This window comes from Camelus dromedarius, chromosome X (genome assembly GCF_036321535.1).
Source record: "Camelus dromedarius isolate mCamDro1 chromosome X, mCamDro1.pat, whole genome shotgun sequence".
Lineage (NCBI taxonomy): Eukaryota > Metazoa > Chordata > Mammalia > Artiodactyla > Camelidae > Camelus > Camelus dromedarius.
The window spans coordinates 38,026,288-38,039,581 of NC_087472.1; the positions used below are offsets into that span (position 1 = coordinate 38,026,288).

General features: G+C 45.2%; 1 protein-coding gene across 2 annotated transcripts; it reads left to right on the forward strand.

Moving 5' to 3' along the window:
* Positions 1-1,118: 1,118 nt before the first annotated feature.
* ARMCX6 (armadillo repeat containing X-linked 6) lies at positions 1,119-4,172 on the forward strand. Of its 2 annotated transcripts, none has more exons than XM_010975745.3 (4): positions 1,119-1,364; positions 1,670-1,747; positions 2,064-2,210; positions 2,500-4,172. In XM_010975745.3, exon 4 carries the CDS (start codon positions 2,646-2,648, stop codon positions 3,549-3,551), a length of 906 nt encoding a protein of 301 aa, XP_010974047.3. In that variant the 5' UTR covers positions 1,119-1,364; positions 1,670-1,747; positions 2,064-2,210; positions 2,500-2,645; the 3' UTR covers positions 3,552-4,172. The 2 variants fall into 2 exon arrangements, with proteins under 2 accessions (XP_010974047.3, XP_010974048.3); XM_010975746.3 differs by having other exon boundaries at positions 1,694-1,747.
* Positions 4,173-13,294: the final 9,122 nt, after the last annotated feature.

Consider the following 13,294-nt stretch of genomic DNA (forward strand, 5'->3'; position numbering starts at 1 on the left):
TCGAGGGTGTTGCAGTGATTCAGTCACACACAGACCCTCCACCACTATCTCTATTGGAAGATGCTGAACACTAGCCTCTGCTAGGGGGACGCACAGTGCAAGAGTGACAGATACCAGAGGTATATCACCAGTGTCATGATCAAATGAAAAGTCCATCTACTGAGTCTCATTTTCATGAATGGGATAGCAGGGAATTCTCTAAGTTCTGGATGATTTATGGGTTTCATTATCAAACTTCAGAACAGATTTTAAATAAAGACCTTTGAATGAAAAAGCAAGCTAATCTGTGAAGTTACTAATTTGTAAGGTTCATCTAAAGATGTAAGATTCATCTGAATTTGGGGTCTGCATAAAGTCTGCCCTTTAAAGCCAGAATGAAAGCCAGCTGCAGTCTTCTGTGACGAGCTCAGTCTTCTGATACCTAACACTACTTGAGTTCAGCCAGGAAGAAGAAAGGGATAGTGCTTCACTTATCTAAACTGGTCATGATTAAAACACTGACCACCTCACTACAGATTCATTTTATCCATCAATTTATAAACCATATTGGAAGTACACTGGTCTTATTTGTAAGGATATGTTTTTTAATTTTAATATGATGTTTGAAAGCTGCTATTTCCTGTGCAGTCAGAAGAAAGTATTTTCAATGTGGTATAAATTAACTTAAATTGATGAGACTTCCCTATTAACTAGGAAATCTTGTTTTTTAGTTATATGTGTGTGTGTGTGTGTGTATATATACATACACACACATACACATACATATACATATACATGTACGGTATTTTCTGATTATAAAATAGTGTAAGCTTGAGCCAATAAAAAAGGAAGGATGGATGAAATAGAACATAAATTTATTAGAATATTCCCCAAAATCTGACTGCTACTTGGACGTTTACTCCTGCTCCTCCCACTTAATTTTGGTGCAGAGACTGGATGTGAGAAGGGGTAGAAATTAAGAAAGGGCGGACAGGAGTTTCAGAGCCAAGGAAAGGATAAGACATTTCCCGAAAAAGAAGTATAAGTGAAGGATAGACCCAGGAAAAGATGCTGCCCCTTCCTGTCATTAGGGAGAAGCAAATTCAAACACCAGAGAGCCACGGCTACTTCTGGTTTCTGGTATTGTTACAGAGGAAAAGAGTGACAGGGCCCAGTGTGATGGGGGGAGATACGGGGCAGACTGGCGCCTGCTGCACTGCTTGTGGGAGTGGAAATTGGGGGCCAGAGCTCACTGGTGACGTGGTCGTCACGTGACCAAGAGCTGCCTGGAGCAGAAGTACTGCTAGTCGCCTCCGTCTGGGTACCAGCCCCCTATTACTCTGCAGGCGCGTGAAGGAAGAAGCAAATTAGCCCGGACCGTGCAGGTCGGTAGAGCCTGGGCTCTCTTTGGAGGGAGATGGGGATGGGAGATAGCCAAGAACGCCAAGGATCTGAGTTGGGCCGATCGGGGCTGTGTCCCCTTCTCGCCTACTTTCTAAATACCGCTGTCCCCCTCCTCGTGCCCATTTTAGTAGAGAGAACTGAGGGACTTCGGGCGGCGGGTGAGGGGACTGAATGGCTAGTACAGAGACTCCGAGGAAAGAAACGGTCCACAATCACGGCACTTGTGTCCTGAGTGCTGCTCCGTCCACCAAGAACTCCGTCCCCTCGGTCCCCCGTCTGTCTGCAGGTTTATAGATTTGTTGGCCCGTAGGTCGCTGGAAAAAGTCGTGGCGAGGGAAGGAGCAAACTGCCTTGGGACGTGCAGGTCGGTGTGAATGTGAGATGAGTCCTGACCCCTGGGTAGGGGTGGCGGTGGGGATGGCGGAGGAGGGGCCTGGGATCGGTGCGGGCCGGGTCCAAGTCGCCCCCTCCCGGCCCCTTCTTTCTCCCATTTCAGTGCAGGGAAAGGGGTGTGGCGGCCTTTGCTGGGGAAATGGCGGACGACGGGGGGAGGCGCGGGAAGCCTGCGTTAAGAAAGTCAGGACGGTGTGAGAAATATTTTAAACTCAAAGGCTGGAAATTCAGAAAAGCGGGTATTGGGACCTGTGTTCTCAGTACTGATACATCCACTACACTTTCAGTTCTGCAAAGCTGGCTATCTTGTCTTTCCATCTGTCCTTCTGCTGGATTGTCCCTCAGTCACTGTGGAAGGAGCATTGACCACAGAAGACAAGGGAAGAAGAAAGAATTTACCTGACTTTGGAAGAGACTGGTGGGAGAGACTAGCTGTGAGTCTTTGGGGGGTGGGGGGTTGGGGGTGGAAGAGGACACTACCTGCAGGTCAACCTCTCCATGTCACCCTCCTGGCTGTCATAGCACAGACCCATCCCCTGCCCTTCTCTGTAGGCCCTGGAAGAGCAATGGTGGATCCTGAGGGTAGACAGACGATAACAGAAAAGAACAAAGAAATAGTTGCCCAATAAGCCACCTCTCTCAACCAGAACTCAAACTCCACTCTGTCTGGTAAAGCACGAATTCAGGCACAACTCAAAGCCCTAATGTTATTTTTCACCACAGATTCATTACAAGAGAGCTACAGGAGCCTGGGATAGGCTGAAGGCATCTACCCTCCACCAATACTCACCCTGGCCATAAGAACCATCTTCAATCAGGTGAAGCAAGGCCCTCTCCTACCCTGCCCCCAGGCTGGCACGGACTTGAGTATGGGCCGGGCTCGGGAAGTGGGTTGGATGGCAGCAGGACTGATGATTGGGGCTGGTGCTTGCTACTGTGTTTACAAACTAACTATAGGAAGAGGTGATAGTGAGAAGTTGGAAGAGGAGGAAGAGGAATGGGACGATGACCAGGACCTGAATGAGGCGGAGCCTGAGATTTGGTTTGATTTCACAACTATGGCTAGGCCCTGGAGTGAGGATGGAGATTGGACTGAACCTGGGGCCCCTGGTGGCACTGAGGACAGGCCTTCAGGTGGGGGCAAGGCCAACCGAACACACCCAATAAAACAGCGCCCATTCCCTTACGAACATAAAAATACTTGGAGTGCACAAAGCTATAAAAATTTCACGTGTGTTCTTGGCCTCTCCAAGAGCCCTTTCATTCAGGGGAAACTGTTGTTAGTTCAACCCAGGGATGCTGGTTTTTCATTTAGCCACGATATCAATAGTCATTTGGCCAGCCTCTCCATTGCTGGAAACACGAACCCTACTCCCAACCCTGCTGTTGAGGGGGAGAAGGCTTTCTGTGCCCCAGGTAACGTGAACGCGAGTGGTGAAAATCAGGGCCAGATTAAGATGTACATCAATGAAGTGTGTCAGGAGACTGTGTTGCTTTGCTGCAACTCATTTCTGCAGCAGGCCGGATTAAATTTGTTAATAAGCATGACAGTTATTAATAACATGCTTGCCAAGTCCGTTTCAGACTTGAAGTTTCCTTTGATATCAGAGGGAAGTGGATATGCTGAGGTGCAGGGTTTGAAACCATTGACGGGTTTGTCTGAAAAGCCAGTGTTGGCAGGGGAGTTGCTGAGTGGCCCACTGCTGCTGTCTTTCTGGTCCCTCCTTATCAGAAATGCAGACAGACAGCTTTTCCCACACATTCTGGCCTCCTAAATGGCCCCCTCCAACAGAATGGGACGGATTCACCCCAAACCAAGACCCGATTGGTGAACACACCCTTGTGTTCTCACCCAAAGACTCTGCAGTGGGTGCTATTGAAGATCTGGCCTTAACCAATCACCACCTCACGGGGTGAGAGTTACACTTGCTAGATCAAGGACCACACTCTGATTGGCCAGGCAGGGGTTCCCACAGAGCCTGGAGTACCCTCTTGGTTTTTGCAGTCTGCAGGCAATGTGCATTGTAAATTACTCCCTTGCAGCCTTCTTCCTGTGGTCAAGGGATCATTTTAGCTGCCAGCTGCGGTTAAAGAACAACATATTCTCGCCTCACAAGGGATGCCTTGCCCGTGGTGGTCTCCCTGTCTAAGCTGGACTGTTTTGTGGAGACCAGATGCGTATGGGAGCTTGTGCCGAAAATGCGTTGGTTGCTGCTTAGGTTGAATTCTTCTTCATTTACTGTCTCTTCCTCACGACCCGATGGATGGTAAACCTGTTCATCCAAAAAAGTACACTCCCCTTCTATGTGCTGTACTGACTTAACTCCCTCCAGCCAAGCCTGCATTTATTTGTATGTATCATCAATAAAGTTGTGTGCTTTGATTGGCAAAAACGAGACATGGTTCTTGTCCTTGAATTTATAGTCTGCACGAAGAGAAAGACAAAACTACACGGTCCACGCTGACTAACTGGGGGGTTTGCTCCCTGACAAATGCACGCTTAGCAGAGCCCACAAGAGGCAGGGGTAGAGATGGGCTGCAGGGCTCCGGATAAGCCTCCAGAAGGGGCTGGGGGTGCAGGGTGGAGCGAGGGGAACGGGGGCAGGGGTGCGGGGGGGTGGAATTAGATGGACTGTTGGGAGGACTAAAAGAGACAACACCTGTGAGGCAGGCAGCACAGTGCCTGGTGCAGAGAATCCCTCCCTCGATGAAGGTGTCTTTCCTTGACTGCTGGCCTCGAGAGGAAGGTCAGTATTCTTGGGGTTTGTCTACACGTCCCTGGGGGCCACTGGGCAACCCATCCCTGCACACTTAATGCACAGTTATAACAGTAGCAGTTGCCACTTGCTGAGTGCTTACTTTGTGCTGTGCTCTCTCTGCTGAGAAGCAGCTGTTAAACTTACTTCCAGGCCCCCTCCCTTCCTTGGGATGCCAAGCCCAGATTCCTGGCTGAGTGAGAAGGCTTGGCCCTTGCTTCCTCTGAGGAACCCCCTTTCTGCCCCATCCCTGGTACCTCAGTGGGATCCAGGAAGGGGACAGTGGAGGCCTCCATGAACTCCCCAAGGGGATCGGGGTTGGGGCAGATGCTGAGGGTGCTTGGCAAGGCCATGGCTGGTCCAGCCATCCGGAGACATCTCCACCCCCTCCATCCAAGCTTCCGGCACCCCTTGGAGGAAAAGCAGAACCCAGCCCTGCACACTGAACCACTCCAGGAATCTGGGCAACTCATTCCACCACCCCTCCCAACATTTCCAGACTCCTCCCAGCAAGCCTTAGCCCCTGCATCACCAAAGCCAGGTCCATGCATGTTTTTGATGTGTCATGAAATGGTCCTCTTCCTCAAAGCCCTGGCCAACACAGTGGACAAGAAGCTTCCCTTGGGCAGTGCTGCTTCGGAGCCTGGTGCCCTCTCCTGGCCTCCCTGGGCATCAGCGCTCTACGAGCGCTCTGCCTCCTGCTCTCCTCCATACAGAGCTTAGTTTTACTTCAATATTTCCTCCCTTCTCCCAGAGTTTGGGGTGCAGGTGGGTTGCCACTCTCTTGCTTGAACACATCCAGCCCACGCTTTGAGCTGACTAGTGGTCACAGGTGCCTGCCAGGTCCCAGGACCATCACTGGGGAATCCTCCAAGCTGGAACAGGGACACTGCTGCCTCTTCCCAGGCTCTGGTGCCTTGGTTGGCCAGCATGTGACTTTGGCACCCCCAGCAAGGTTCACCCCTCTGGGGCTTCCTTTGCTTGCTCTGGGGCCCTGTCTTGTTTTCTAAGAGCTGCTAATGCGGCCCTGCTTTCTCCCGAGCCAGCCTCAGGTGGGCTGAGCAATCTGTTTCCCGTGCAGATTGGCCCTGCACACAGCCCCCACATCTTCTTGTCCCAGTGGAGCCTGCTTGGCCACTGCCATCTTCAGCAACACCTTATTGCTCAGCGTCTTTAATCTCTGGGAAAAGAGCATTTTCTCCTTCCTCCTGGCTCAGGGTCCCAAATTAACATGCGCCTCCCTCCTCCTCTGCACTCTGCGGAATCCCCGTTTGAGTCCTGCCACAGGCAGTGGTCCACCATCTTCGAGGCAGGCAGGCACTCGGCAGCTATCAAGCCAAGATAGCTGACTCTTATCGCAGGGAGGGCCCTGGAGACGTTCTGCCCACATCTCCTGAGCAACTCTGTCACAGGGAAGCCTGCCGGCATCGAAGTTTCTCCACGGTGTGGTCTCAGCCCAAGCCAAGAGCCCCCTCTCCGTTTGCTGGCACCGCCCTCCCGAAAACACTCCCTGTGTTGGGGGAGGCTCAGGCCTCTGGTCAGCCCTTCATCCCTTGGTTGGTTGCTGCGCCAGGACAGGAGCCCAGTTCCCCGTGGATTCTGCCTAGGGATGCAGAGGGGTGGGGGCGGGGGCGGGGGCATGCCTGCCAGTCACAGCCTGAATAAAACATTCAGAGGCTATCAGTACTGGAAAGATGATGGTGCCCCCTCCCATGCTTAATTCAAGAGTGAAACAGCACGGGGCCACCAAGCACAAAACTTACCTACCTGTCTGCTGCAACCAACAGAGATCCTTGCCTGGTTTCCCCATAGCAAACACTAGACAAGGTCATCAAAGCTTGAACTTGTCACGGTCTGTGGAGAGGGGCCCTGCCTTGATGGGGCCGCCCCAGGCGAAGCCGACTCTTGGGAAAATCTGGAACTGCCTCCACAGACTGCCTTCCAACTCCAGAAGGGGCCCAGGTTTCCCTTCGTCATCTCATTATCGTGTCGTCATTTTGTGCCTGTAGGTCCTGGCTTCTGCACCGACTCCCAGTGCCTCCCAGTCTGCTACCTCTCCTGGAAACGTATCCTGCCACCTACCTCGTCCCACCGCCACCCCCCACCCCACTCATAAGTGCAGGCGAGATTGCAGACATCAGCTTCCCGACTGACACATCCAGTCTCAGACCCTGCATCCCCACCTTGGCCCTAAGTGCCACGCTCAGTGCAGCTTCAACCACAATCCTCTCACTCTGAAGTGTCACCAAGGACCCCCACAGCCCTCATCAAGTCACTCTCTGTGCTGGGCCACCACAGCACCTTTTAGCTAAGACTTTGGCAGCTGTGTGCAGCGCTCGCTGCCACCTGCCTTCTAGGGGCCACGGGTTGGTCTAGGATGCTATGGGCACTGCAGCACAGGGCAGCACAGTCCTCGGGGCACCAGCCAGTCCCTTCTCTGCTGCTACTCATGCTGCACAGATCACCTCACACTCTGTCACTTCCCTCTTTGCTCTGCTCATGGCCTCCTGTTCACCCTGAAGGCTGTTTTCCCCTTACTGCCTCTTGCTTTTCTGTGTGGCTTAGGACGAGCCTCCCCACTCCCTGATTACAAAAAGGGTCTCCTATATGGCTTCCTAATTCTTTCATGCCTTTCAGCTTAAAGGGTTGTCTCATGGGTGTACTTGGAATTTCCTTTCGTGCAAGATGAGAGCTCGATCCAAATTTACTCATTTTTCCAAATGGATAACCTATTAACCCAGCACCACTAATCACCCTGTCTCAGGGTATGGCTGGCGTGTTCTGAGACCTTCATGTATCCAGCAGAGAATCCCCTCTGTGGCTTCCTGCTGCTGACGTCCCTCCTGAGACACACCCCTTCCTCCCAGGAGCTCCTCACTGACTCAGGGACCCTCCGCCCACTGGGAGGCCTGTGGCAGGTGGGGTGTGTGTTGGCAGGGAGGCTGTGTTGGTGCTTGTGAGCAGGCCTCTGCCCTGGGCACCTTCTCAGGACGTGTTCTGGCCCACAGGAAACTTAGGAGCCCCCACCTCACCTGCCTGCTTTAGCACCAAGGGAAACGGGACTGGTTTCTTGCCTCACCAAAATTGCTTTATTTGTATGACAGAAAAGCAAGTTTATTTTCTACGTATAGACTTTCTGCACAATTTATTTGGTACCCTTCAGTGTCACTTGATATATGGTTGTTGTTACATATTGAAATCCCAGGTTGCAGTGGTTTCTTTTAACCCTTCCTTTGATTTTTTTTGTGTGTGTGATATTTTTGGTCAATCAGAAATTTATGCTTTTTTGTGTCTTTCAATGTTTTCCTGTTGGATTTCTTTTTTTTTTATTGTATTTAGGACAGCCTTTGACAGTCCAATGTTATTAAAAAAACATTTGACTGTATCTCTTTCTAATACAAATAGTTTCCTTTTCACAGTAAGCTCCTTTGTTAACCTACTAGTGGTGTGTGTGTATGTTTGTGTACATTTGGTTTGAGGTAGGTCTCGTACCTTAATTTTCTCTAAGTGTGTGATTAATTATACTAATGTCATTGATTGCAGAATCTGTGTTTAGTGTTTTGATTGAAATGTGCTAAGTTCATGGTTTAATTGGTAACTTTACAATTTTCCCACCAAAATACATTTATTTAGATTCTTCTTTGTCCCCTGTGAAGTGTTCTTTGTAATGATCTTTCACATTTCTTTGGGTTTCTGTTTCTGTTGCTTTGTGAAAGGTCATGGTCTTTACATCTCCTATGGTTCTACGGTACTTCAACTCTGCTGTCCTTAAACCATAGGCCAGCACACTAGACATATCTGTGTTTTCTGCTGCTATGGAACAGTGGTGAGAAGAGGGGATAGTCATGTGCTTCACCATCATAACTCCGGAAGGAAGGGGACAGGGACAAGGCACTGAGCCCTATTGTTCCACAAATGCTCTTTTCTTAGAACTCTTCCTATAGGCCCTTTAATTTCTTTCATTGTACTTTTATATTTTCTTCCTCCTTCTCCCCTGGCAGTGGGATAATTCAAACTGGTTCTTTTGGTTTATTCAATCATGTTTCTTTAACCCTAGCATGGTCTCCATTAAGTCTAGCCATTAGTATTCTATTGTTCCTTGTTCTTGGATATCTGGATGTGGGATGATTTTGAAGGAAGGAAAGGTAGTTTGATGGCTCAAGTTATTACTACAAATAAGCACTCCAAATAACCATGTCACACACACACCCCCTCTGAATAAATATTTGCATCTTGCAAGGAACAATTGTCAGTGGGTAACTATATATCCGGAATTCTGTATTTTTCACTATCCAGGCCTTTAAATTATGTAGTAGATGGATTTGGTGACTTTCCCAACTAGAGAGGGCATGTGGAGGTAAGGGAAGTGATAGGAGGTGTTACCATCAGCCGTCTCTCTCAGCCTTTTCTATCTTACCAGTTGAGCTGCCCCATGCTGGACCCCATACTTTTCAAAGTTTGTGTCTAGGGAAATGAGAAACTAATCCCAGTGCTCTGAGGTTTTTCCAGTAACTCATCTGGTCATTTCTAATACCCATCCCCCTCTAGGGTTTAGATCTAGGGTTTGATTTGAGCCAGGATAAATGTGGTTGGCTGTTCTCCCTTCTTCTCCCCTCCCTACCTCCACAAAGTTTCTCTCTGATAGACACTTCCTTTAGGTCCCGAGTTCTCTTACCTATAGTTTGCAGCAAAGATCTATGGCCAGAGTCTTCCAGGCCTGCTTTTTGATATGTGATGAGAGCTTTTAGAATTTAGGAAACTCTAAATTTATGGTTATGAGTTTTAAAAAATGAGTTTTGAGAACTGTTTCTTGATCCAAGTACACACAATAGCTTGTATCTCTTTGTGTGAAGTTATAATCCCCAACTATTTAATCTTAATTGTGAATGGGATATATGAGAACATTATTTACAGGGGGAATTAGATGTAGTTTGGTTAAATATTTTTATAACATTGTTCCCGTCACATGTTAATGGGACTGCACCAGAACAGGGTTAAGAATGGGCAGGGACTGACACAACACTGTAAACTGACTATACTACAATAATTTTTTTTAAAAGAAGAAAAAAAAGTATGGGCAGGCATGCAGGGGGCCAGATGAGTAACTGGGACACTGCCCTGATGATTGCCTCAGTCCTCAGGAGTCTAGAATAAAGAGAGATGTATGTGGAGTCAGGAAGCTCTACAAAGCATGTATCAGTCATCTCACATAACATAATATCTACAAGGCTGTGCAAAGACAGTTCAACCAAGTCTTTAAGTTTCATCTTAAATTTAAATTTAATTTATTAAAAAAATAAATAGCATGTTAGTAATTCAAAATTCAAAAGATAACAAAAGGTATACATTGAAAATCTTCCTCTAATATCTCTGTCGCCACTACCCAGTTCTCTTACAACACAGGCAATGTTATCAGTTTCTTGTGCATCATTCCAGAGAGATTTTGTATATAAATAGTGTTTTATTGTGTAAATATGCCATAATTATTTAGTGAGCCCCTTATGTGTGGATATTTAGGGTTTTTCCCCATTTCCCTTGATACTACAAATAATTATTCAATGCTTATACATAATTCTTTTTCTTTTCTTCTCTCTTTACTCTTTTCATCCACCCAATTAAGTTGATTAAATTGTATTTCTTAGTGCTTATCTTTGTACTGCTCAATATACTTAGACCCCTATTGCCAGATTTGTCTACTTTATTTTTTTTTTATTTTACAGTCAATTACAATGTGTCAATCTCTGGTGTATAGCACGATGTCCCAGTCATACATATACACACATATATTCGTTTTCATATTTTTTCCATTAAAGGTTATTACAAGATATTGAATGTAGTTCCTTGTGCTATACAAAAGAAAAATTTTAAATCTATTTTTATATACAGTGGCTAACATTTGTAAATCTCAAACTCCCAAATCTATTCCTTCCCACCCCCTTTCCCTGGTAATCATAAGATTTTTAACTAAGTCTGCGAGTCTGCTTCTGTTTTACACATGAGTTCATAGTGTCTTTTTTTTTTTTTTTAGATTCCACATATGAGTGATATCGTGTGGTATTTTTCTTTCTCTTTCTGGCTTACTTCACTTAGAATGACATTCTCCATGCCCATCCATGTTGCTGTAAATGGCATTATTTTATTCTTTTTTTATGGCAGAGTTCCATTGTGTAAATATACCACAAGTTCTTTATCCAGTCATTTGTCAATGGACATTTAGGTTGATTCCATGTCTTGGCTATTGTATATAGTGCTGCTATGAACATTGGGATGCATGTATCTTTTCACATTAGAGTTCCCTCTGGATATATACCCAGAAGTGGTATTGCGGGATCATAGGGTAAATATTTTGTTTTTTGAGGAGTCTCCATACTGTTTTCCATAATGCACCAAACTACATTCCCACCAGCAGTGTAGGAAGGTTCCCTTTTCTCCACAGCCTCTCCAGCATTTATCATTTGTGGACTTTTGAATGATGGCCATTCTGACTGGTGTGAGGTGATACCTCATTGTAGTTTTGATTTGCATTTCTCTGATAATTAGTGATATTGAGCATTTTTTCATGTGCCTATTAGCCATTTGTATGTCTTCATTGGAGAATTGCTTGTTTAAGTCCGCTGCCCATTTTTGGATTGGGTTGTTTGTTTTTTTTGTTATTAAGTTGTATGAGCTGTTTATATACTCTGGAAATTAAGCATTTGTCAGTTGCATCATTTGCAAATATTTTCTCCCATTCCGTAGGTTGTCATTTTGTTTTGCTTATGGTTTCCTTTGCTGTGCAAAAGCTTCTGAGTTTAATTAGGTCCCATTTGTTTATTTTTGCTCCTATTTCTATTGCCTGGGTAGACTGCTCTAGGAGAACGTTGCTAAGATTTATGTCAGATAAAGTTTTGCCTATGTTTTCTTCTAGGAGATTTATTGTGTCTTATATTTAAGATTTTAAGCCATTTTGAGTTTATTTTTGTGTATGGAGTGAGGGAGTGTTCTAACTTCATTGATCTACATGCTGCTATACAGTTTTCCCAGCACCACTTGCTGAAAAGACTGTCTTTTCTCCATTGTATACTCTTGCTTCCTTTGTCAAAGATTGACCATAGGTATCTGGATTTATTTCTGGGCTCTCTATTCTGTTTCATTGATCTATATGTCTGTTTTTATGCCAATACCATGCTGTTTTGATTATGGTAGCTCTGTAATATTGTCTGAAGTCTAGGAGGATTATTCCTCCAGATTCATTCTTTTTCTTCAGTATTGCTTTGGCAATTCTGGGTCTTTTGTGATTCCATATAAAACTTAGGATCACTTGTTCCATTTCTGTAAAAAAATGTCCTGGGTAATTTGATAGGGATTGCATTAAATCTGTAGATTGCCTTGGGCAGTGTGACCATTTTAACAATATTGATTCCTCCAATCCAAGGGCATGGGATATCTCTCCATTTCTTTAAGTCTTCTTTAATTTCCTTCATCAATGTTTTGTAGTTCTCCATGTATAAGTCTTTCACCTCCTTGATCAGATTTATTTGTAAGTATTTTATTGCTTTGTGTGCAGTTTTAAAAGGGATTGTTTCTTTACTTTCTTTTCTGTTGATTCATTGTTAGTGTAAAGAAATGCAACTGATTTTTGTACATTAATCTTGTATCCTGCTACCTTGCCGAATTCTTTTATTAGCTCTAGAAGTTTTTATGTGGAGCTTTTAGGGCTTTCTATGTATAGTATCATGTCATTTGCATATAGTGACAATTTAACCTCTTCTTTTCCAATTTGGATCCCTTTTATTTCTTTTTCTTGTCTGATTACTGTGGCAGATTTGCCTACATTAGATGTTATCTTTTGACCCCCAGCTACTAAGGATAAGAAAATCAACATATTTACATTGCCTCCCACCTTCTTTTCTTTCCTTTCCCAATTGTTGTTAATTATATAATTTCTACTCCGAGTTTATTATCACCATTACATTTGTTCTGTAACCATAATTACCACATTTGTTTTGGTCTTCCTCCTAAATTTGCATAGATTTGACACTAATTGCTAGACTTTTGCTATAGTTTCTTTCTTCCTCGTGTTTCTGTCACTTTGCCTTCATTTCTTTGATTGTTAAATTTCTTCTTCATTTTCCCTGAGGCTTGACAGCTGATATTTCAGCTCATTCTTGTTTTGCCTCCCCTTCCTTGAGCTCTTGCTTAATTGCTTCACTAAAACTTTCTAATTCATGGTGAAATATTTGGTGACAACTTTTCCTACTTTTTTTCAGATTAGTTTTCTTTATCTGCCATGTATTTCTTAGGTTCATTTTCTCTTTTTTGGTGCACTACCATATCTCTTCACCTCTTGTGAAGTTCCATTTTGATTCCCCATCTTTGGGGAATATCAGGTTTTATTGAACCAGTTATTTGCAGAAGGTTCATCTAGGACTAGGGCCAGGATTGTCTTCACTGATACCAAGATTTTTTTTATGGTGCAAGTCATTAGAGTGAGGTAGCCGTGGGGCTGTTAAAAGTGCAATCTCTTCTCTCTCCTGCTGCTCAGGGCTGGACTCATCGCCAGTGTAACCTTGGGGACAGATTACTTCCTGCAAATATGACCTGTCTCTGTGACTTCTTTTTTGGTCTAATCTCCCTATGCTTCTGTTTACAGATTTTCTGCTCCATGGTGGCTCCAGCTGTCAACTTGTGCACCTTTCTTACCTTTAAGAAATACACAAATTTGTTAAAAGGCTAGAACTCATGTTAAATGTTCTTACTATAAGAAAGGAAGAAAGAAAGAA

What these genes read in the sequence shown, in the direction of transcription:
- ARMCX6 (XM_010975745.3), top strand. Translation starts at nt 2,646, where the DNA reads ATGGGCCGGGCTCGGGAAGTGGGTTGGATGGCAGCAGGACTGATGATT.